The 23,739-nt window shown below is 41.7% G+C and overlaps 1 protein-coding gene and 1 long non-coding RNA gene across 4 annotated transcripts in view; one reads left to right on the top strand and one right to left on the bottom strand.

Moving 5' to 3' along the window:
• Nucleotides 1-37: 37 nt before the first annotated feature.
• Nucleotides 38-23,739, bottom strand: part of Arfgef1 (ADP ribosylation factor guanine nucleotide exchange factor 1) — a 94,731-nt gene continuing 71,029 nt past the window's right edge. Inside the window, exons 24-39 of one of the 3 annotated variants that reach the window (NM_001277056.1) lie at nt 23,206-23,246; nt 22,942-23,111; nt 22,071-22,222; nt 21,772-21,944; nt 20,075-20,235; nt 19,128-19,258; nt 16,611-16,740; nt 15,951-16,086; nt 15,726-15,864; nt 14,235-14,307; nt 10,014-10,146; nt 7,350-7,489; nt 4,989-5,157; nt 4,010-4,148; nt 2,935-3,052; nt 38-1,450 (exon numbers count right to left, since the gene is read on the bottom strand). In NM_001277056.1, the coding sequence (NP_001263985.1) occupies nt 1,286-1,450; nt 2,935-3,052; nt 4,010-4,148; nt 4,989-5,157; nt 7,350-7,489; nt 10,014-10,146; nt 14,235-14,307; nt 15,726-15,864; nt 15,951-16,086; nt 16,611-16,740; nt 19,128-19,258; nt 20,075-20,235; nt 21,772-21,944; nt 22,071-22,222; nt 22,942-23,111; nt 23,206-23,246 (2,170 nt within the window). In that variant the 3' untranslated portion in view covers nt 38-1,285. Of the gene's footprint in view, nt 1,711-2,934; nt 3,053-4,009; nt 4,149-4,988; nt 5,158-7,349; nt 7,490-10,013; nt 10,147-14,234; nt 14,308-15,725; nt 15,865-15,950; nt 16,087-16,610; nt 16,741-19,127; nt 19,259-20,074; nt 20,236-21,771; nt 21,945-22,070; nt 22,223-22,941; nt 23,112-23,205; nt 23,247-23,739 lie in introns of those variants that run through there. The other 2 variants (XM_017593322.3, XM_063287518.1) reach the window with 2 other exon arrangements.
• Nucleotides 4,637-12,957, top strand: LOC134486913 (uncharacterized). The gene is made up of 2 exons (XR_010066472.1): nt 4,637-4,780; nt 10,613-12,957. It is a non-coding gene; the product is annotated as an uncharacterized LOC134486913 (long non-coding RNA).

Raw genomic sequence — 23,739 nt, 5'->3', positions numbered from 1 at the left:
AAACAAAAAAAAAAAACAATGAAAACAGGGCTGTGGGTTACACTGCACTGATGAAATAATTCAAAAACTTTATTGACCTATAACCTGATTAGATATGCCAGATGAGAATCCATATTGTACAGAAAGTTGTACAGAATGTTACATAGAAAACTTTACAACTGTACCATATACACATCCACCTGGAACCTCTTTACCCCACCGTCAACATGGAATGCTTGACAAGCTTTTCGTTAACCATCAGAGCACAATTCACAGTATGAATGCATTTCCAGTAAATCTAACCGCCCCAAACCATGCCAGATTGGTTATTTTAATATATTCAACATTAAATTCTGTACATAGAATAAAATCTACATCAAGCCCCGCCACCCAAAAGAAAAAGTGACAGCAACCTAGATTCATTCGCAGTGATTCAAGTTTCAGTCGTGAAAGGTCATCTATTTCAATGGCTCATCGTTAAAAGCCCTAAGAGAGTATGTTACAGGTAGTTCTTGTCAGCAGGGATGTTTTCTACCTTGGTGGCTCCCCCTTCTGTTGTGATCTTGACAAACATTGGCCACAACAGATTCAGGGCATATACTAAGTCCTCAAAATGACCACCACTCCCCCAAAGACTAAAAGTTCAACCCAAATGTTTTAGTGCATTTGACAAAATATTATGGGTATTTAGCAAGTAGATAAGAAAATAAAGAAATAAAACAGTGCAGGAAGAACAATATGTTTAAGATTTTTATATTACAGACCTGCATCTCTGTACATTTTCACAGAAAGATGATGATTACCAGTATCTCAGATAGCCTGAGTGTGCAAAAATCTTCAGAGTAAGAACACCATAGTCGCTAAATATCTTTTACCATGAGCAATAATTTTTTTCTCCCTTCCCCCCAATTATAAACATTTTATCCTTCAAAATACAGCTCTCCTGAGTTGTACTTCTTGCAGAAGTTCAGTCTTTACATCTATACTTCTTTGGGTAAGTTTCATTTCCGTACCTGCCAAAGTATGGGCTCACCCTGCTCAGAGGACAGGGTAGGACCCGAAGGTAGGCTGATGCTGTCTGAACAGCCTTTCTGCTCAACATGAGCCCAACAGCAGACAGCAGCCACTGGGTCACTAAAGTGACTGATGGAGTGTTCCGACCTTGAGCTACCGGTATAAGCATCTTATCAGTAACTCTCAGACACTGTACTTCAGAGAAACAGTTTTCAGGTAGGAGACCTCTGCTCCAGGGGCCTCTCACGGAGCAGAGGACTGTAAACACCAACAGAAAAACATTCGGTTCTCATCATTGCTTGTTTATCCCAAGTTCCTGTTCAGGTGGTTGTGATATCTGAAATACTATTCCAATTCGCAGGAAAAATCTTCTAAGAACAGCACGAAGTTCAGGAATCAAGTCAAATTGCATAATTTCACATAACAGAGGGTAGTAGAATGATGCGTGAGCTTTAAACTGGGGAGAGAAGTGTCCTTGTTAGTACTGCTTCTGTACACGCCACAGAAACCAACCTCAAAGTAAAGTAAGAGTGGCTGCTGCGTGTGCCCTGACTGCAGAGAGGCAGGTCTGCCCAAGTGGTAAGGATGTGGATCATACAACTGAAAACCTAAGAGTTAAAAAGTATCTAGCACAAACCCAGGCCACTTGGTTCTTCATCACTGTTTTAAAAACATCTTCAATTCCATGTCTGACAAGATCTAATTAGCATGCTTTTCCTGCATAGAGCAAAATAGGAAGAGTTGTTTTATAATGTAACACTGAAACTGCAACTTCTGACTGAATACAACATTTAGGTTTCAAGGGAAGATTCAACTCGCACTGTGTGATGGCTGATGGTCTCACCTGGGTAAAACTCAAGCAACCTGACTGCAGAGAGGCAGGTCATGAGTGCATACCCATGAGGCATTTCAAAATGGTTGGATCATCTGAAGTGAGAAGAATCACCCCTAAATCTGGGCCACACCTAGTAGCTGCCCATATGCCTTTCTGTGGGCAAGAGAGACACTGTTGGACTATTTGAGCCATAGCCTGTAACCCAGTCTAGTTATCGCATGCACGCACGCATGCACACGCACACACGCAGACAGGCATGCACAGTCGGTTAGTCTCTGAGTCTGTTTTTCTAGAACCCTGACTAAAGGCAGCTGCAACATGACCTTCCACTTTCTAGACCAGTGATAGATCCTGGGGCTCTGCCGTGCTTTAACCCCTTCATCTCCGAGCTGCTCTGCTCTCCTTCATGCTCTCCCACATTGCAGCGGACACAGAGGGAGCTGCAGCATGACCCACTATGGCCGGAGAACAGACAAGAGCGAAGAACGCTGACTGCACCGAGTGGCACTGTCTGGCCCCAAAGGCGCTCATATGCTAGTCTAAAGCTTCAAGTGTCAGACCACCTAACTGGGCATTTGAAATGTAGGGCCCATAGCAACTTGTCTGTAAATTACTTTTAAAAAAATTACTGTAAATTACTTATCTGTAAATTACTTAAAAATGTACAGTTGGAAAAGAAATATATTGATTTATACATAAATATATGTATCTATACATTTACATATAATTTTTGCCTTTATATCTATTGGCCTAAGTTGTTCACTAGAGGCTGTAGTCACTTGGAGCTACTAAATATATTAGAGGCTGCATGCAGCCTGGAGCTCAGGCCCAAGACCATGGGGCAGAGGCTCCAGAGCCAGGTCACACTGTGTGGGCTGGATAAGTGCTTTCAGTTGGGGGAATTTATTACTCTAGGGGTCATAACGAGGGTTTCAGTGTTGAAGTGCTTATCAAAGGTCCAATCAGATTCCTCCTCTGAGTTGCTGATTAGAAAACAAAGCTTAGTAAGAGTTTGCAAAGCCTAGGTTTAGAGTCCTAGGGCCTAGCCTCTGAGTGACTCTCTCTGCCCTGACTACAAGCGACAGGATGGACAGAAACCTACTCACCCTGTTGTCACTGATCTTGAGGACTTTAGTGAGGAACAGTAACAGTAAGTTGGTCCAGGCTTCCCGGTGACTTTCAGATGTTAGAGTGAGGAAGTAACTCAGTGCCTCACTGCAGACGCTGTAAAAGAGAAGGCTGCCCTTACACACTGAATCCATGGTGTGCACTCAACCCTGAAGACAGGGAGGGAGTGGCAGCTACTGCTTAGATCCAACTTGTTTATATGAACTGGAGCAATAACACACGGTTTTCAAACTAGGAAGAAACACTGAGGGAATCTACTGAAACTCTTTAGAAAACGTACACCTCCACTCTTTAAGTTTTACTTAGATGGAGTCCCTGTGAGAGCAGGTGTGCAGGCCTGATATGGAGACTTGGCTTGAAATTGGTGGTGTTTCCCTTCACTGATAGGAGACGCGGTTTCTCTGCACCTGATTGGTTTAGATCCTACAATAGGCGATTGGAACAGTGATTTCTGAGATGAAGTGAACCACTGTTCTCAGACAGAAACTAACAATGCACCAGCAGTTTTCTTCCTAAATGATAATTCAGTCTCACCAAACTAAATTTAGTTATCATGAGGTAAAACAAAATTAAACACATCCAATTGATCAAAATTCCAAATACTTTTTGTAATAAAAATAATAAAATGCCGGCTTGTAAGGCAACCTGTCATTCCCAACTGCTTTGTAAGAAAAGCCTATTGTATGGCATTGAAAAGACTCAAGAACTATCACCAAGTTTGCGAATGTTAAAGGCTTCCCTTTGTCCTGTGTTAGCCCTGACCCGCTCAGTTGTCAGGCAGACACAACAGCATTTACCTCTGCTAGCCGTAGGTGCTGCTCTAGTTCCAGACACCCGGCTGAGCGAATGCGGGCGTTCACAGCCTGGACCGCAGGTGAGGTGCCAAGTATGCAGGGGACTGAACACTGCATAAGGCTGACTTGATTTTCATCCTGATCTATGAGGTGGGGCTCCCAGGTCCCACAGGTCTAGCCCCTAGCCTCTGCTGCTATGTCCTCCTCATCCTGTCCCACAGTCCCCCACCCCCACCCCGAGAGAGAGAGCCTTACTTACTTTAAAAGCCTCTGCTGGACCTCCTCCCAGGCGCTGACTCTGCTCTCGTCTGTGTACATCCGGAAGAGGATGCGCAGTCCACACGCCAGGCTGCTTGTCTCTTGTTTTAGGAGATTGGGCTTGGACTTGCCTTTGAAGCCTGCAGAAAGGGGACGTTTCTGGGGTTAGACCTTATCAACAGGCCAAACAGACCCCTGGCAGGTATATTCTGCCTGTGTTCAGCTGTTAGCACTGGCTGTTTACAATACCAGTATGGGCCTGTGGTTCTCAACCTGTGGGTCATGAACCCTTTGTGGTTGCATGTGAGGTATTTATACTATGATTCATAGCAGTTGCAAAATTAGTTAAGTAGCAATGAGATAGTTTTATGGTTGGGATCAGCAAAATAGGAAGATGTGTGTTAAGAGTCACAGCATTTGGGAGGGTGACAGTTACAGCGATAGGCCTTGGGAAAGCAGAGCACTCCTACAGAGTGACACCTGGGCCTTGCAGGCAAACAGCTGCTGCAATACTGTGCCACAGCAGAGCTCCAGAACGCAGGCCAGGAACAGGGAAGGGCAGGGAAGTCAGGCCCTGTGCAAGGGTCTCCTAGTCCGAGGCAGCAACAAGGGAGGGGAGAGGCAAGTGCAGTCTGTTCTCTCTGTTGGGTCACAAGGGGAGAGGACAATAAGGAATGCAGGGCGGTCTACACTGGGTACAGAAGGTGATGCCAAGCAGACAGGAGCCCTTTACTTTCCTGGCAGTGCTCTGAGGACCCTCTTCTATAAACAGGTACTGACAACTAGGTTTTTTTCTTCCTTTTTTTGGGGGGGGGGGGGGCAGCAGTTTGAGACAGGGTTTCTCTGTGTGTAGCCCTGGCTGACTTCCAACTCTCAGACCTGCCTGCCTTATTTTCACTAGACCTAATGCGCTCACTCAGTTTTGACAATCACACAAATCTGTGTGTTCTCAGTGACAGTATGAGACTTGGACAGCTTACCTGCTTTCCATAGAGCAGTCCTCTGTTCATTGTTGGAATTAAATGCTTTTGCAAATCTATGTGACTCTAATAAGCAGTCCAGTAGCTTGAAGAGTTGTTGTGATGTTAAAAAGCGGTACATTCCTTGGTCTTGAGTATCAACTCGAACATCGAAGTCCACTGCATCTCTCTTTGGAAAACAGACCACCACAGTATACACTTAACCAGTTTTAGTAAACTTAAACCTCAATGCTTCCCCACTTCTGTTCTCTTTAATATTTACATATACATGTCTGTGCCTGCTTATTTGTATATGAACCACGTGTATGCAGGTACCCACACAGGCATCCCCTGGAACCAGAGACACAGGAAGCTATGAACTGCCTGATGGGGTGCCAGACATCAAACTGGGTCTTCTGCCAAGAGGGGCAAGTGTTCTGAACCTTTGCGCCATCTCTCCAGCTCCCACTTCCTAGTCAAGACTACTTTTCAAAACAAATCAGTATCTTAGCATAGAAAACAGACAGAAGCCATCTAGGAAAGGCCATGGCAAACAAGTGCGTTGCCTGGAGATGGCCCACTGTTTTGCGTGCATGCGATGGCTGGTGAGGCTCAGCCCCAGAGACACTGCCCCAGGATTGCTTCTCACTGCTGACAGACCTTTCCTGCCACGATTACAAAGCCCAATGATTCCCGGGCACCAGCCCACCCTATGTCCTGCAGATCAACATGAGGATAACTTCAATGAATTAATGCTGCTTAGATGAATTAATGACCTTATAGAATTCCAGATTTGATTCAAATAATTTTAAGAACAAAATTTAAGGAAATGGTTTTAGTTGTTTTGCCTGAAAGATGTACTAAAGTTAGAATCAAGAGTAAATAGAATGTGTCCCCTCCTCACAAAACAGTAAGTAAAGATGACATAATAAGGAATAAAATGAGCTTTCATAAATTGCACTAAGAAGAGAAATAGGCTTGGGATAGATTTGTGATCAAAGAAAAACATTTATTCTAGGCCATGTTCAAGGATGAGGCCACAGGTGTGCACTATGATAAAGCAAGGCCTTGTGAAACTGTTGCTTTGAACTTATTATTTTTTTTTTTAAAGATTTATTTATTTTCTGTATGTGAGTACACTGTAGCTGTTTTCAGACACACCAGAAGAGGGCACCAGATCCCATTACAGATGGTTGTGAGCCACCATGTGGTTGCTGGGAACTGAACTCAGGACCTCTGGAAGAGCAGTCAGTGCTCTTAACCGCTGAGCCATCTCTCCAGCCTGAACTTACTATTGACATCCTTCTGTAACTCCCCTTTTGTAACTGTTTTATCTGTGAGGTGATTTTATAAAAAACTTCTGTTTAAGAAGAAATAAAAAGGCTGAGAGAAAAAACAAAATGTGGCTGCTGGCACTCTGCTCCATCCATCAAAAGTATATATGTGTATATGCAGGTGTATGTGTATGTATGCATGTGCACTGTGAAACTGATGAAGCGGGTGGTCGGGCCCAGCACAGAGAGAGAGAGAGAGAGAGAGAGAGAGAGAGAGAGAGAGAGAGAGAGTGTGTGTGTGTGTGTGTGTGTGTGTGTGTTTGCATGACTTTTTCTCTATCCCTTTTCCTTCCTTCTCTCTGGCTCATGAAGAGTTAAGGAGTAAAGAGCCCAAGTAACTGTGTATTTTTCTTAATGTCCTGCTGCTATCAGCAGGAGTTAATTGCCAGAAGCCAATCAGCTTCTGGCCCACAGAACATTAAAAGAAAGTTAAAGGCCAAAGGTCATCAGCCTTTGGCCTTTGAGTGCAGACCACCCTGGTTTTTAATCTCTGGAGGACATATCACCCACCTGGGAAACAGAAGGAGGCAAACTCCCTCCTACCTCCTAGTCTCCTGTGGCTATGACTCCAGGTCTTCAGACCTCCTCACAGCAGCGCTCCTTGACAGAGCTGACAGTTCAGTCTCTAAGTCCTCTGCTCTTAAACCTACTACAATAGGTTTTGTCCTTGGTGTTAAACTGAATTCTATGTCAACTTTACGCAGTCCTAAGAACAACAGAGGGCAGTTCTTGTGTGCAATGTTGTGACCTGTCTAGAGTAGCTGGTCACATCCTTCTTAAAACATTTTCTGTAGCTGACCTCCACTATGACCTGACCTTGCTTCTCTTCGAGCGGCTTTAGTTTCTGTGGCATTCCTTCCTACTCGCAGCTTTGTTGGTAGTGCATGAGGCCCCAGAGTACACTCCCTCACCTCCCTCTCTGCCTCATGACACCATCTAGGGCTCAGAATGGCAGCTGTGAAGAAGGCCTTCCAAATGACATCTCCAGTGGAGGTGTTATCTGAAGTCCAGACACCTCAGGTACTTTCCTCCCCTCGCAGCTCCTTACCTGGGCTGCAGCTAAGTTTTCTGCATCTTCCTTCTTGCTTGTGGCTGGGAAGAACACAATGTTGTCGATGGTCTGGATGAGTTCCAGCTGCACAACACATTTAATCAACAGGGCAGCAAACAATTTTTGTTCTGGGAATTCTGTGAGGAAACCCCCCAATGCACATGCAAACAAAACATTACTTTGAATCCTTTATACTTTCTCTAACATTACAATGCTAAGGAGACATTACTATGTACAAAGGCCACATACTGCACATCTCATACTGAAGAAAACATCTCGCCTTTGTTCAGAAGGACCCCTTGTTATAGTAACGTTATCTATAAAATGTTTAGGAAAATAATTGCTTAAATAAATGAAAGCATCTTACGTGACTTGAACAGTGCATGTGTTCTAATTGGCTATACTTTCAATGCAGGTTATTACTGAGATAAACAGCCTCGACTGATGCACAAGTCTGCTTAGTTTGAAAATGATAAGAAAACAACAGGAACCAGATCAACACCAAGGAGAAAGTGGGACAGCCAGGATTCTAATCAGACCATGTGATATTGTGGTTTAGCCATACAATAGGTTCATTCTGGGTCCACATAAATATCTGTAGGTTAAACTAATGCTTATTTTCAACTGATCTACCAGTAAGTTATAAGCATGTATGTTAAGGATACTGCTACTAAGCCCCAGTTTCAGAGGGGTTTCCCATGCAGCCTTCCACGATGCAGCTGAGACAAAGGTCACTCCTCACTCTACCAGTCTGTGGACTACATCACAGCAGGATCTCCTCCTCTGTGCCATAGTTAGGCAGATGCAGAAGCAGAAACCAAGAGAGAGGATTCAGCCACCAGTTGCTAGGGGCACTGGGCAGCACTGCTGTGGCCAGGTGGCCAGGCCATGTCTGGGTCCTGGGTTCCAATGAGGAACAGATACCCAAAAGGAATTCTCTGTAAATCAATCTTGGAGCAATGGTTCCAGCAGTAGCCGATTTACAATATCCTAGTTTCTTTCTCATATAAAAAGTATTTACTACAAAAGTCCTTTCTGGCATCAATTTTTGCAAGTTAAATTTAGTTACTGAGACATTTGAAACGCTCCCATCCAGGTATATTTCTAGAAATATTGTTCTATGTAGCATTTGGCTCTTATGGTTGAAGACAAGTTACAAACAAACAAACAAACAAACCAACCCCAACTAGTCCCAAGGTTGTCTCTTGTGTCATCCTTTGCTGCAGTCACAGCCGCCGCTGTGCACCCTCCCCCTTCACTGCATTAGCGGAAACATCCCAGAGCATGGGGCAGAGGCTCTTGGTAGCACCTGGACCCCAGCAGGGGCTTAGCAGTAGGCAGGTGTTTAAGGAAAACCGGTTTCATCAGGATATTAGTTAAGAGAGCTCTCAGTGGTCCCTGGATATCCCTAGTAACAGAGTTTGGCAAATGAGGGTGCACTGTGACTGTTAGTAGGAATGTAAAATGGTGTAACTACCATGGATAGCTTGGAAGTTACGAAGAAACAGTACACAACACAGTAATTCTACTTCTAGGTACTTTCACAGAAGACCTGAAAACAGGTCTTCAAACAATGCTTGAGCGTGAGTGTTCCTATTAGCACTATTCATAATCACAGTGTCACAAACACTGTCTTTCAGAGCTGAGTGGACAAACACACTGTGATATACACACATATATAGAGGGTTGATGAAGAATCTCAACGTCACATATTGTACGATGTCATCCATGTAAACCTACTGAAGACCCTAATCAGACAGAAAGCAGAATGGTGATTGCCAAGGGCTAGAGAATGAGGGAAAAGGAGAGGCTGCTTATTAAATATGTGATTTCCTTTCCGTGATGAAGAAAATTTGCACAGCATTCTGAACGTGCTAAATGCAACTCTGTTGCTTATTCACGAATAATCAGTTCTGTGAATATTTCTTACTACATTTATTTATTTATTTGTGTTGACTGTGTGTATGTGTGCATGTGTGATCTGGCAAGGGGAGGCCAGATGGCAATTTCAGCAGTCAGTTTCTTCCTTCCCATGCAGTTCCTATGTATTAAAGTCAGGGCATTAGGCCTGCATGGTACAAGCGCCCTCACCGGCTGAGCCATCTTCTTGGCCTCAACCTCAAGTTTTATGAAGGGCTTAAAGCCACTTTCTTTTCTAAGGAGGTGTCATCTTTCATCTGTGTCATTTGTTTTCACCAAACAAAACTGAACTAATGTGAAAATGAGGGCCCCCATTTTTGGGCAAAGGTGACGGAAAGTCTGAAGGTGGTCCAGAGACCCAGGGTGGGCAGCAGTGCAGAAAAGCCTGACCCTCTGAGCTCGGAGCTCCTGCCGACAGAGGGATGGGCCCTTTCCTTAGTTCCCAGGAAGACAGGTAAAGGGAGATATGCACCTTTCCAGACAGAAAATGGATTGAAGTGTAGATGGGACAGAGAAGGAAGATCGTGTGTCCAACTCAACATTAGCCAAAGGCACTGTGATCAAAACTGACACAGCAGATGTTAGTGAAGGTTTTGAACAGAGAAACATCTATCAGAGACGCCCACACTGGGGTAGTAGAGAGAATAAGAGTAAAGAGTGGTCAAGACCATTTCTGTAAGAGTAACCGAGTGTCCTTACACGCGTACGGCACAGCTTACTGTATGTAGAGAAATAACTCACTTGCTGTGGGTCTCCCTTTGCTAACTTCTTCACTCGCAGGAGAAACAGAAACAAGTGGTGCTTGCTGCCTGTTATCTGAAGATCTTGGTTGAGCAGAATCATGTATGTCTACAGATTTCTGTGATATTGCATCCTGACAAGATAAATTCATTAAGATAAGCACATTACAAGGAGAAACATGCTATTATACTAGGTTTTTTAAAAGTATAAAATTTAGACATTATCCATAAAAAAGACTTGCTGTATTTAAAACTGTCTAGATACGGCTAGGACACGGCCGAGGTTCCTGCAGAAGGACTGCTGAAATGTGAGGCCAGCTTGGGCTTCACAGTGAAACCCAAACCTAGGATGGGTGGTGTGGTAGCGCACGACTTTAATCCCATCACACGGGGGGCAGAGGCAGGGGGATCCCTGTGAGTTTGAGGCCAGCCTGGTCCACAGAGTGAGTTCCAGGACAGCCAGGGGTGTACAGAGAAAGCCTGTCTCAAAAAACCAAATCACCCTTTCCGAGCCTCTGTGGGCCCAGGCCTGAGACTCTTATGAGCTACGGGGAGAACGTGACACAGCAGTGTCTGAGAAAGTGGCACTGTCTCCCACAGGTGCTCTCCAGATCTCACGGTAAACTCACAGGCACTAAAGTGGAGGGAGATTTCATGCAATCGACATGACTTCCTTTGTGGGAGTAGTCAGTAAAGTATCCTCTGTTATGCAAGAAATCAAGAACCAGAAAGGTGAGTGTGACCAACAGGAATTTGGTGACCGGCTTGGTAATCTGACTTGAGCTGTAACAGCAGATGGAGGGGAAAACCTTGCTTAATGAGCTTTGGAAACAGGGCTTTTATATATATTTATATTTTAAAAAGGATTAAGTAGGAAAACATTTTCAAGATTTATTTTTAATTATGTGAGTGTGTGTGCGCGTAGTGTGTGTTCATTAGTGCAGATTCCAACAGAGACCAGAAAGGGGAGCTGCATTCCCTGGAGCTGGCCCTGCAGATGGTTGTGAGCCGCCATGTGGGTGCTGGGATTTGAACTCAGGCCTCTGCAGCAGCAGTTGCTGCTCTGAAGCACTGAGAATCTCCCGAGCCCCATGTAAATCCTTAAAGCAATCAAGCACTCTCCGTTCCTGAGCCATATCACTGTTGTTATGCGTTTCAGCAATCTACGTACTTTTTTTTTTAATTACACAAGAAGTTTTAAGTAAAAAAGTATTTTAGTCTAGCAGAGTATTTACTTGACCAGGATGACTTAAAAAAAACATTTTAAAGTAAAAACTAACACAAAGGAAACACTTACAGCAAAACCTAAACTGGATTATAATACTAAGGGTTGAAAAATTATTTGTATGTTAGAAATTTTTGAATGCTAAGTAGAATTTTCTCAATTTTTCTGATTAAGTAATATAAGAAAGGATAGTTGCCTCAGAATGCATCTAGTTTCACATCCCCTTTAAAAGTGGACGACACTGTAGCCGAGCACGTGAGAGTGCGCATGCACCTGTGGAGACACTGTCTAGATATGCTAAAGCATATTTACATGTAAAATCTTGTAAGTATATATATTAGTAATTACTTGTATATGTAAAGGAAACAAACAGAAGGATATCTACTAATTAGAATTGCATTAGAGTTGAAGTTGCAAGGTAGTATAAAAAAGTGGGGACATTTTAAGCCCTGCATTCTTCCTTATACATAAATCCTTGTATTACACCTATTTTTAAAGTATATTTCTTATGTGCACAGCAAGAAATACTTTAGCTAGGAATAACAGTGTGAAAACCCCACAACATTGGCAAGGTCTAAGTAGTAAGAGGGAAAGACAAAGACAGACTGGGAAGACAGACGGCAGCAGCCATAGCCGCAGCTGCCAGGACAAAGGGTGAGCCAGGGCTGCAGGGCTGAGACGTGAGTGGGACGTCGACTCAGGCGTCCACACCCAAGCCTGCGGGATCTGGTGAAAAGCACTATCTGACTTGTCTATAGACAAGTCTCACTTCACACAGAGGATAAGTGACACGTAGCACAGAATGGAGCTAGGTAACTCGGATCCCAGATTCCCTTGGGCAAAAGCAAACCCACATTGCATATTCTACCCTGTGCAGGGGCAGCGTGCACACAGGACAGCACCTCCATTCCTGGCATGCACAGGAGGTATCACACGTGGTGAGGTAACTAACAGAATCCAGTACGTCCATTATGGGACAACTGAAGTTCTCAAAAGAACACTATGTTGGTATATAATCTATGTTTTAACTGTAAACAGCTGCTTGAGAAATTTAAAGGCTGTGGGAAACAAACAGGTCAGTAGGCACTATCTTGTTCCTGTGGTCTCCTAGGTTTGAAGTTCAAGGGCTAGGGGCTGGAGAGATGGCCCGGAGCTCCAAAGTGCAGCGCCTGGGCTTGATTCCTAGGCTGCACACAGTGCCTCACAACTATCTGTAACTCAGTGTCTTTGGTCTCCACATAGGCAAATACATATAACACAGTCCCATAAACAGACAGACAAACAAACCTTTCTAAAAATTTCAAGGGCTAGAAAAACAATGTGAGTAGTTATTTTATTTTATTTTATTTTATTTTGTTCATTATGGTAAAATGGAAAAAACAGAATCAGAATAAAGCCTATATATTAGATAAAAGTCGTCTTCCTAAGAATTATCTGGTTGTGGTGATCTGAGTTATCCTTTTGGTATCATCAAGGAAATAAAAACATGAGACTCTTACAGTGGCTAAGGGACGTATTTGCAGTTGTTTTTTCAAATAATTCTGAAAACCATATGAGCAGAGTGTGCAAGGGAGTGAGGAAAAAGGGCAATTGAGGTGACAAAGCAAAACAGTACAGTAATTACAGCAATCACAGGGTGAGACCTGGTGCAATGGGTGGTATGTATTAGACTAAGTTTAGTAATTCTTCTTGTAAGGACATGACTAAGTACCCATGTCCTATATATTTAAGTAAAAGACTAGTAATACTTCAATTAATGCTGGCTAAGTGCTTCCACTTCTATAACTGTGTAAAGAAACCAATATATGGGGTGGGAGTGTGGGGCTGTCACATACTACATTCCATAATCTGGTTGCCTCAAAATGGGTGAATTCCCAAGGTGCACCAGCTTTCGTGGTGTTAACCTCCCCCCCCCCCCCCCGAGTTACCCTTGACTGGTTAACAATATGTCTACAGCCTGGGCCAGGTAGAGAAGCGGTAGGCAGAGCTACAGTGTGTCCGTGCTGGGGGAGGGGTCTCAGGTAGGAACTGAGAAAGGGAGGGAGGAAAAGGCAGGCAGCTGCCATGGGGTGGTGGATTGTGAGCATGTGTCCTGAAGGCTTGGCAGATGAAGCGAACACAAATGGAAGAGGCTCAAGCATTTATGGGGATCTGGGCATGGGAGGCAGACAAGATATTTTAGAGGCTGACATCTGCCTAGATGTGGTGCTTTAAGGCTTCTTATAAATCTAAAGGTCTCCATGTCTTTTATTTGGGAACCCCTGATATTTAAAGGCAACAAAGGTGTGTAGCAAACACCCAGAATAATAACCACTATAATTACATTAACTATTTTCTACACAGTAAAATTTTATCAAAAAGTTAAAAAAAGATTTAATAGTATACAAAATTGGTGTGAAATCTATATAATCTGGTATCTGCATTCATAATCCTTAAAATCATTTTCCTTTGTATCCTATATAAAACAGAAAATTTAAGTACCCTCTTCTTTATGGTATATACACAGTATAAAATTGTTAAATGTAAAATTCCCCATCAGGAACTTTAATCTGAGAATTTCAAATGAGAAACTTACTCCATCTTTATCGAGAGTTGGTCTTACTGGCACAGTTGAAATGTTTGTATCCAAACATTCTTATGAGTCATGTGTTAAGTGTCTATGTATGAATCTCAGAAACAAAGTCCATGCTCAGACTTAACCCTCTATGAACAATAAATAGCAAGGGAGTGTCCCACGGACAGGGCGGAGGCTTACTATCATGGGACTGGAGGGCATTAAGGAGGCTCTTCCTGTCCTCTGCTGCCTGTCATCTAAGGGTATACAGTGCCACTGTAGAAGCAGAGCGTAGCCTCATTTGAGTGCTCTCTCTGCAGCCTGCACCGCTGTGAGAACCTAGGCGTGGGTGTTTTGTCTAGCAATGGGGCCTGACAGATGAGAGTGAGGCCCACAGTTCAATCTCTTCTGCAGACAACTTCAAGTATGATCTGTTTACTTACCAACTGCTTTTCACTCATAGCTGATGGAGATGGGGGGGCAGCCTCTCCAGAAGTAGGACGCCAAGTCAGAAGCCTTTAGGACACCAAAGCAAAAGCTAGTCATGGGGGGCCATAGGATGGAGTTATGCCACATGCATATTTTAAATGGGAATTAAAAAGTGAAAAAAATTACTGATAAAAGCAATTTTCTGAAATCCATTCAGTAAAAAAATTTAAAAGATGTACTTCCAGAAAACAGTTCAGCATAAGTTAGAAGTAGTTTTATGGTAAATTATACTTTCTGAAGTATATGAATTTTACACTTACTTCTTCTAAGTAGTAATCTTAAATAACATCCCAAAACAAGATTGCTGTTAAAGTCTGCCACTTTTCAAAAAATTTTACAGAATTCAAACTTTAAAAAAAAAATCCAAATTCATAAGACTCTTTAGATTCTGTTTTTTTAATGTAGAAAAATAAGAGGAATTAATTTGCCACAGCTGAGTTGGGTGTTTGCAGCAGAAATATGCTCTAACATCAAATTCTCCTTTCCGAAGAGCATAAGCTCTGGGAGCTGGGCAGACAGACGGATGCCAGAAGACAGCTCCACTTCACTGAGGAGGAGTTGGACACAGACCCTTTCTTCCCACGAGGACATGCTTACTGGATGACACTTACGGTCATAATGAGCATGTGACTCAACAGACTGAAACACACGCAGGTCTAGTGACAAACAGCATGTAGCCAGTGGCCTCTTATAAGCGTTCACAGGGTGGGTGGGGTAGGAACTGTTAGGTAAGATTCATACTGTCTCTGACAGAGTCACACACACGGACAGACATGTCTCAGCCGCAGCTGCTTTCCATGCTCCACAACAATGTACTGTGGAATGTACTGAGTAACTGGAGGTTGGTCACAGGAGTCACTGTGCATCTTTCAGTATAAAGCACGTTTCTAGTGCATTTCTTGTGTCTTACTTCCTATTTACAATGTTAATAATTTTAAGAGTATTCTAAGAACATAAGTCAGATTTAATTCATATAAAGGATAAAAAGGATATAAAATTAAAAAATGTAGAATAGTTGACAATTTTCATATCATTTTATATCAGCACTGGGTACACTTAATGCTTCTACAAAGAGTCTACCTACAGACTTAAACATTACAGAGAGCGAGTAAAGCCATTTACAAGTCAGAGTGAGCACCAGGGACGTACTGGGTGTGAACTCCAGCCCATCCTAGGAATAAGCCATGCTAACGTGTGTCTTGGTTTCTTCACTGATTAAAATCTATGGAGGCTTTCTTCTTCTGACTCAAAACTCTCACCTGGTGTGATAGGTTCAAATACAATCTTATAAAACCAGCGGGGTCACCGCATTATGACCCAAAGTTTGTATAATCATACTGTTTTGGTTTACAAGTAACTTCATGTAGTTGTTACAGCTCACTCATTGCTCACTTTTAAACCCCATCAGTGTACAGATATAAATATAGATCTATGTAATATCTTACGCATGAGGAATTGTGGTTTTGAAGATATCCAGGGTGCAATTACAGGTTTTATCCCAGATTTCTAGAGTAAACTTCTCACCATTCAGAATAACCACATTTTCTAAGCAGTTCGTACCAGATCGTGCTAACTGCTCATTGTCTAGAAAAGAACAGAACGATTCATTCATATATTCATATACTCATCATGTGTCACACTTGGTGTTAACATAACTGGTTCACACCTACCTTGTTGTACACACCAGTAAAGCTGGGCAAAAATATCATCCAAAAGTACATCACTGAGGACTTCTAAATACTGGGTGAACACGTCGCATATCGCATAAAGGGCATGGTTACAAGTTGTTGTCATCCATTCAGCTTTCTGGTGGTGGGAGGGGGAAGAGGTCATGAAATGAAGGTCATGCTGTCTACCATTAGACGGTCTCAAATCTCCCCCTGAAATTACACTAAACATAACTGTAAAGGTCTCCCCTTAATGCTGACCTCTAGGACAGGGAGAGAATGAGCTCTCCGGCCTCCGAGTCTGAGCTACATGCTTAAGTGTTCCACAGTAAAATAAGTCTTAATAAATTACACCCACTTTACTTCCATTTCTTTACTGAGCAAGATTTCAGAATCTAATATTAATGAAAGCTACTAGTGTTTCTTAGCTATGATTATAACAAAATATGGAAGAGAAGCTGACAGTTTAACAAAAGCGATAAAAATAAAAATTCAGTCATATTTCCAGATAGTGTCCTTGCTATGAAAGAAAATACTGACATGTCCTGCAGAAACAGATTTTAGGAATTTTTTCCTGCTTAATGTGCTTAATTTCAAACATTAACATGTACTGAGTGAAAACCTGGAGAATGCTATAACTCTGTGCTATAGGTATTCTCCTACCTCTGTCTGCTGTTCTGGCAACTTCATGTTGTCAAAGATTCTGAAAACAATTCTGAACAAGTCCTGCCACCAGTGTTTTTCGTAAGTGTGGCCGTATGTTTTCATTATTTCAAACATCACTGTTAAGCCCCTAAGATAACAGAACACGGTTAGGAAAGCTGTACTGTAAAGAAGACGGCTCCCTAAAAGAGTTAAAAGCTTACAAAGCTACTAGAAAAAGAAAGTTAACACTGGTTAAAGCTAACATTGGCTGTTAACGCATATGGAATATAATGTAATTTAAGCTCTAAAATTACAGGTTCCTTTAGATACACGATTCAGAAAAGAAAAACCCCACAAGCTCTGACCTACAGTTTGTTTTGTCCTTTCCCACTCATACTAGTCCAGCTTGAATGGAACCTGTGGTGGTTTGAGTAGAAATGGCTCCACAGGCTCATTTGGTCATCAGAGTGTGGCACTACTTGACAGGGCTTAGGAGGTGTGGCCTTGGAGGAGGTTCTGTCACGGACATGGGCTTTGGGTTCCATATGTTCAAGTAAAGCTCAGTGTTTCCCTCCACCCCTTCTCTCAGTGCCCCCCTCTGCTGTCTGTGTTCCTCTGACTCTTCTCTAGCACCTGTCCACCTCCGACTGCCATGTTTCCCACCACGACAATAATGGACTAAACCTCTGACACTGAGCCAGGTACAGTTAAAAGTGCTTTCCTTTTTGAGAGTTGCCATGGTTATGGTATCTCTTCACAGCAATACAGTGGCTAAGAAATGTAGACTGAAATAACTCATCACTTGAGTGAACATTAATTTTGTAGAACTAAGGAAAGGAAGAAAGGGCTCACAGCAGTTTAAGCCGCCCCCTCCCCTTCCCCCTCGGAAAAGTCTTTGAAATTCTAAGAGTTACAGGGACTCCAGCCACCAGTATGGATGCTGCCCCCATAGTGTCAGCAAAAAGCTCTGCTAACCCGACCACTGCCCACTGAGGCCCAGTCTCCACCACAGGCTGCTTATCCCCTGGCTCAGGCTATAACTCTAGGCGGTGCCCATGACTCAGGAAGCAGTCAGTGCATGACGAACAAATTAACACCACAGAGTATACTGACAAGCTTTTAAGCTCAAAAACTGACTTTCAAAAGTTGCCTTTCTGATTTATTATCTTTCTTGAATACTTTCATAAAATTATTAACATATTAACATTTTACTTTGTCCTGAGGTTTAACTTTCATCTGGTAATAGATCAGCATCCTTTAGTCCTGAAGTTTTACTTCTAGAAGTATTAAAATGGTCAGTTAAAACAAAAATGTCTGAAATGTTCCATAGGACTGTACAGAACCTAGGTCATGTGCCGTACGTGCCCAGGCTCACCGCACGTCTGAGGTCATGTGGACATGGAAACTGAGCATGTTCTGCTCAGCCCCCATCGAGTGCACAGCGGCCTCTAACACCGAATGCATGCTATAGGCAAGGGCAGGGACGGAAGGAAAGTGACTCTTCCTCTCTCATGCTATAACTGTACCCATCAAAATTAAACTGGGAATTACAGTCGGAGGAGCATTTCACTGTTAGAGCTTTATTTGTTTTAACAGAAATTTAATGAAACAGGTTAGGATCCAAAGTAGGCTCAGACTACAGCTGTTTCTTAAAAAGCTCAGTACTTTCTAGAGCTCAGCAGACATTTTACTTTGTACTTTCATGGGGTAAGCTGCTTATAGAGGTCCTCTTAGCAACTTGTTAAATTTAGGACTATTCATTTAAAAATCCTTTCAGCTATGTGGGGCTCACTCCTGTTAGCGTAAGCATATGGGAGGAAGGGGCAGAAGGAACAGGAGTGCAAAGCTAATTAATTTTTTAAAAAAATGTTTCTACTGTTTTCCAGGAAGAAATTTTATCATTAATTGCAGTTTCTGAGAAGAAACAGTATGAGAAAAAATGTTTACAGTATTAAACATAAGATAAAAATAGACTTTATTTAATTTTGCAGTAATCATTTTTTAAAATGTGCCTACTAGGTTTTTTTTTTTTTTTGGAGACAGGATTTCTCTATATAGCCCGGGTAATCCTAGATATCACTCTGTAGACCAGGCTGGCCTCCAACTCAGAGAGCTCTGCCTCTGCCTCTGCCTCCCAAGTACTGGGATTAAAGGCCACTACTGCTGCTACCACCATCACCACCATCACCACTACCAGGCTGCCAAACTTGACTGCATGCACTCTCTCTAATTCTTTTTTTTTTCCATTGTATTTGGAATTGAGCTGAAATAATTCATTCATTTTAGCTGATTAAACCTTAAATTGATCAACTTAGTCATAACAGGTTTACCGTTCAATAGGCCTCAATAGGCTGTGAAAATAGAGTGTTTGTAATATCTTGGGTAGGCTAAGTTGTACTTAATATTCTTTTAATACATTTGGTAAACAACATTTTTCTTGTCTCTAATTGTAAACGTGTGTATATTATCCATAAGAAAAGTTAATGAAATGAAAACAAACCCTTCAAAGCTTAAATGTTCAATACGGATTGTTACCTGGTTCTTACATCTAATTTGCATCTATTGATGACACAGGACAACTCAAAGAGGATTGGGAACCACCCTCTCACCCACACCCTGTCTTCAGGTGCCACGTTCATGTCATCACTTGTGTACTCTTTGAAAGCCTTCAAGAGAGAAGAAGGAATCAGTAAGGCAAAGTTAAATATTCACACGGTCAATTTAATATTTCTCAGGAAAAACAATCAAAGTGAGAACTTGAACATAATAATTTACAAAGAGCTAAAGATTTACAACTGTCTGTGAAGAGCCTTAGACTAGATTTTTTTTCTACAAAGTTGGCTTTTCAAGGCTAGAGATGGCTCCGCAGTTAAGGGTATATCCTTCTCTTGCCATGGAGCTGGGCATGTTCCTCCTGTTAGGTGGTCTACTGTTACTCCCAGCTCCAGGAGTTCAGATGCTTCGGGCCTTGGCAGAGAACTACCTACACACATATGCACACACTCCTTCCCATCAGATACACAGGAGAGGTTCAGTTATTCAAATTAAAATTAGCAGCCAGACTATCGATCCAGCATTTTATTTCGGTGTTTGAGTACACATTCATCCAGAGCCAGTGAACTCAAGAGCTGCAAGGCACAGGCAGACAGGCAGCAGGGCAAGATGCTTAGAAGCAGGCCGGGCTGCAAACCCTTTCTCCTTTACTTGCTTTGCTCTTATGGGCACACTTAAAACTGTCTGTACCTTTTCCTTATTTATATAAAGCTGCAACACTCCCTCCCCCATTCAGTGTTGTGAAAATTAAACCAACACACACAGAGTACCTGACCATACAGTAATGGCAAGTACCCTAACTCACAACCAAGTTTGGACTGATTCTCAGCTCAAAATAAATGCTTCCTCTACCCTCACTTCCAAAACAAATATAGACTTAAGATTGTACTCAATATTTAGCAAAATTTTGTTTACTAAATGCTATATACCTGAGGTCTATCAGACACATATTTTGCACAATGGCGAATAAGTCGGATTGCTTCCATACTTGTGTCTGGGAAAGCCGCATTACACGCAAATTCAGATAAACACTTCACTGCATCCTGGAAAGAATCAATAGTGGCTGGAAAGTGCTTTTCAAATACAAGAGCTAAAACAGAGAAAAACAAATAGAAATAATAAATATTTAAATTATTTTAATTATATGCAAAATGTACTAATTTCAAATGTACGTACTTCTTACAGGTTGTCAAGGGGGCCAGAAATGGGTCCAAGTCTGTCTCTTCAACCAGCCTGTCCTAAGTAGTAAGGCAAGTGGAAATGTGCAGGGGTGGTTCTGATGCTAAGGTTCTGTTCCCCAATTGGTTCTTGATCTATCAGTAAAGAAGCCATGGGCCAATTGGTGGGTGGAAGGAATAGGTGGGACTTCTGGGTCCCCACAGGAGGAGATTCAGGGAGAGGAGAGAGTTCACCAGAGTTCACCATGCTTCAGCCATGTGAGATCTTGGGCCAAGTGGCCACAGGTAGGTGGTTGGGAATGTTGCACAGTGACTAAATGTAACTGAGCAACTAAAGTTGAGGGCATGTGGAGAGGTGTGGAGCTAAGAGAACTGATAAGGGCAGGCATCTCCAGGCAGAAGATAAGTAACGCCCAGCAACTGTGTCAATAAGGCAAGCTGAGTACTGAGCAACATGTGACTGTGCTTTTCATCCATGGAGGCAAGGGAATCTGGGTGGGGGCTCATAGCACAGTCCATTCCTGGAGCTTAGGCAGGGTAGCAAAAGGTACATGAAACAGAAATGTGTCTACTTCATTTGTACTACACACACAACATAATAGAGTAATGGGTGCACTTTAACTTTTGTTGAATAGATTTGCAGAATTGACTGGATACCTGTTTTTAACAATGCCTACAAGAACAGTTGTATTACAGTGCATGCCACCTAGTAACCCTCAATCCATGTTAAAAACACCACCACCACCACCACCACCACCACCACCACCACCACCACCACCACCACCACCACCACCACCACCACCCTGTGAACAAAATTCCTGAAAAGCTATGCCTGGCTGTGAACAAAAGAATCCGGAGGGAGAATCTGTGTCAGCAGAGACTGATGGGGAGGCTGGAATTTCAGTATTGTAGACAAACTGAAGTTTTATTGTCTCAGAAGCTATCTACTTTATCTTGTGCTAGTTTTAGGTTCTGGAACAACCACTCTTTGACCCACTCTATATCTGAACTAATATTTTGTGATAATAAACAAAACCTCTTAGGAGATAATAACTTATCAGAACACCAATCCAAGACTAAGAATGTCATCAATGATAGCATCTTGGAACCCCCATGCAATGTATCTGCCTCTCTAATGTACCCACAACTGTATTATAAAGTTCGTCTGACTTAAGACTTTCTTTGTTCTGTAAAGTTATAAAAACCCCGTGACACTGCTTCCATTCTAGAGCATGGAATTTGGAGTAATCAAATCTGTGCTCCTAGACCACAGTCACGCAAAGTGACTCTTATTCCCTTTGTTTTTTGTGCTGAAACCATATTATAACAATTACTATGATTTTTCACTCTGGTTTTAGAAGTAACATCTGTAAACCTAAAGCCACACCTGGTTTGCCAACTAAATACATCCGGCATTTCTATGTGCACTTGAACAGTTAGACACTTACTGACGATGTGCCCGCTCGTCTGGAATGCTAGCTCTACTATGCTCTCATCCTGGTCTGATGCAGCTAGGTGGAACACCGAGAAAATGTTCTTCCATCCTGAACGGATATTGGCAGCCTGAGAGTTAACCATCTGCGCTATACAACGCACGACCATATCTCGAATTGTTGGAGACCTAAAATAGCAATATAATTGCTTAAAATGTATCACATGAAACCCATTTCTCTTTTTTCTATTTTTTCCCCTGGCATGGAATATAGTAAGTTATTATTGATATTATTCAACTCAAAAAACATAGTACCTGTTTCGTTTCATTATATGTTCAAAAGGTCTTAAGAAATCCTTTTGGAATCTGAAGTTTGCAAGCTCTCCTTTCTCTAAAAACTTCATCGATAGCTGCCTCAGGGAGTCTACTGCAAATATGGCTACATCTTCATTAGGATTGCAACCAACCTGTAAGGGCAACAAGACCAAGATTCCAATGTTGCAGATAAGACTACAATTGTTCATTTCTGCCTTAAAAAAAAAAAAAAAAAAAGAACAAAATCAGCAGCAGAGACCCAAACCCTAGGCTCTTCACAAGGCACAAGAATGAGAAAAACAGAACACAGTAATTTAAAGAATCCATGAAAAGTTTCAGCAATCATTTCTGAAAATGGTTGAATTCAATTCAAAAAGTTTTTGTTTCCTTAAAAAAAAGTACGTGACTATGTATGTGTGTGTATTTGTGCATGTGTGTGGGTGTGCAAGGAAGTAGAGCAGTATAATATAATACTTATATACAAGTATACAGTGTACTTAAATATAATAAATAAATCTGAAACTACAGTCGTAATCACAGATAGTTGTGAGCTGCGAGATGTGGACACTGGGAACTGGACATGGGCCCTCTGTAAAGAGTCATCTCTCCAGCCCTTCTTTTTTCTTTTTGAAACAGGATCTTGCTACATACTCATAGCCCAGGCTAGCCTTGATCTCACAGATGTTTTGCCTCAACTTACCGAAGTGCTGGTAATAAAAGTTTGTAGCATGGTTCCTGAAAGGTTTTCTAAATTTAATTATAAAACTGTAATGAACGTTTGCTTAGAAGAAAAAAGTGTCAATCAGATTATGACTAGAAAAATTAAAACAAATTTTGCAAATGTAAACAAATTCTATAATTATTCAAATACCTTATTAAAATGATCTCCAATAACTTCCCAAATCCGAGACCACTGCAGTCTTATTCTTCCCATGTTATAGTATGATATTTCTACTATTTTTTGTAGACTAAACATTCTTGGGTGTGTAGTGGAAAGCAATTCATCCATAGACACGGCACAGAGCCAACGAACAAAATCGACTATAAAATAAACATATTTGCATTTTTAAATCATAACTTTAAAGCTTTTTAGACAAAAGGACAGCTTAGGAGTAAAATAAATATTCATACTCACCAATAGCATTTCCATCTAGCCTTGTGGATCCTGTGAATATTCTGGGGGAAAAAATAACATATAATTAAAAACCTTATGAAGTCTTATTTCGGTTATGCCAACTCAAAAGTCATGACCAGAAGTATTAACATTTCCTAGGTGTTTTAAGAGGGCCAAATGACTAAATGAATATTTATTCAGAACAGAGCTTACCAACACAAGACTTGTCTGAACTGTTTCTCTCATTTATATTCTGTACTCATGAGTATACACTGTAACCTTATTTACACATTTCAAAACATGAGGCAGGTGTTTTACAGTGTTCTAAGGTTAAGAAAATATCTACTGTAAATAACAATTAACTGTTTAAGAACTAAACTGTAATTTAATTCTTAAAATAGTTAAGAAAATATTAATGTTTTATAATACTAATATTGTAAAAGCAATAAATGGGTTACTAGGAAAAGCTTTTCAAGTTTACTGATAATTTCACTTTAATCAAGTGCTCTACCACACTGAGTTACAGTATCTTAAGCCCTAAGCAAGTTCTTAAGA

This window comes from Rattus norvegicus, chromosome 5 (assembly GCF_036323735.1).
Source record: "Rattus norvegicus strain BN/NHsdMcwi chromosome 5, GRCr8, whole genome shotgun sequence".
Taxonomy (NCBI): domain Eukaryota; kingdom Metazoa; phylum Chordata; class Mammalia; order Rodentia; family Muridae; genus Rattus; species Rattus norvegicus.
This window is presented reverse-complemented; position numbering and strand designations above follow the sequence as displayed.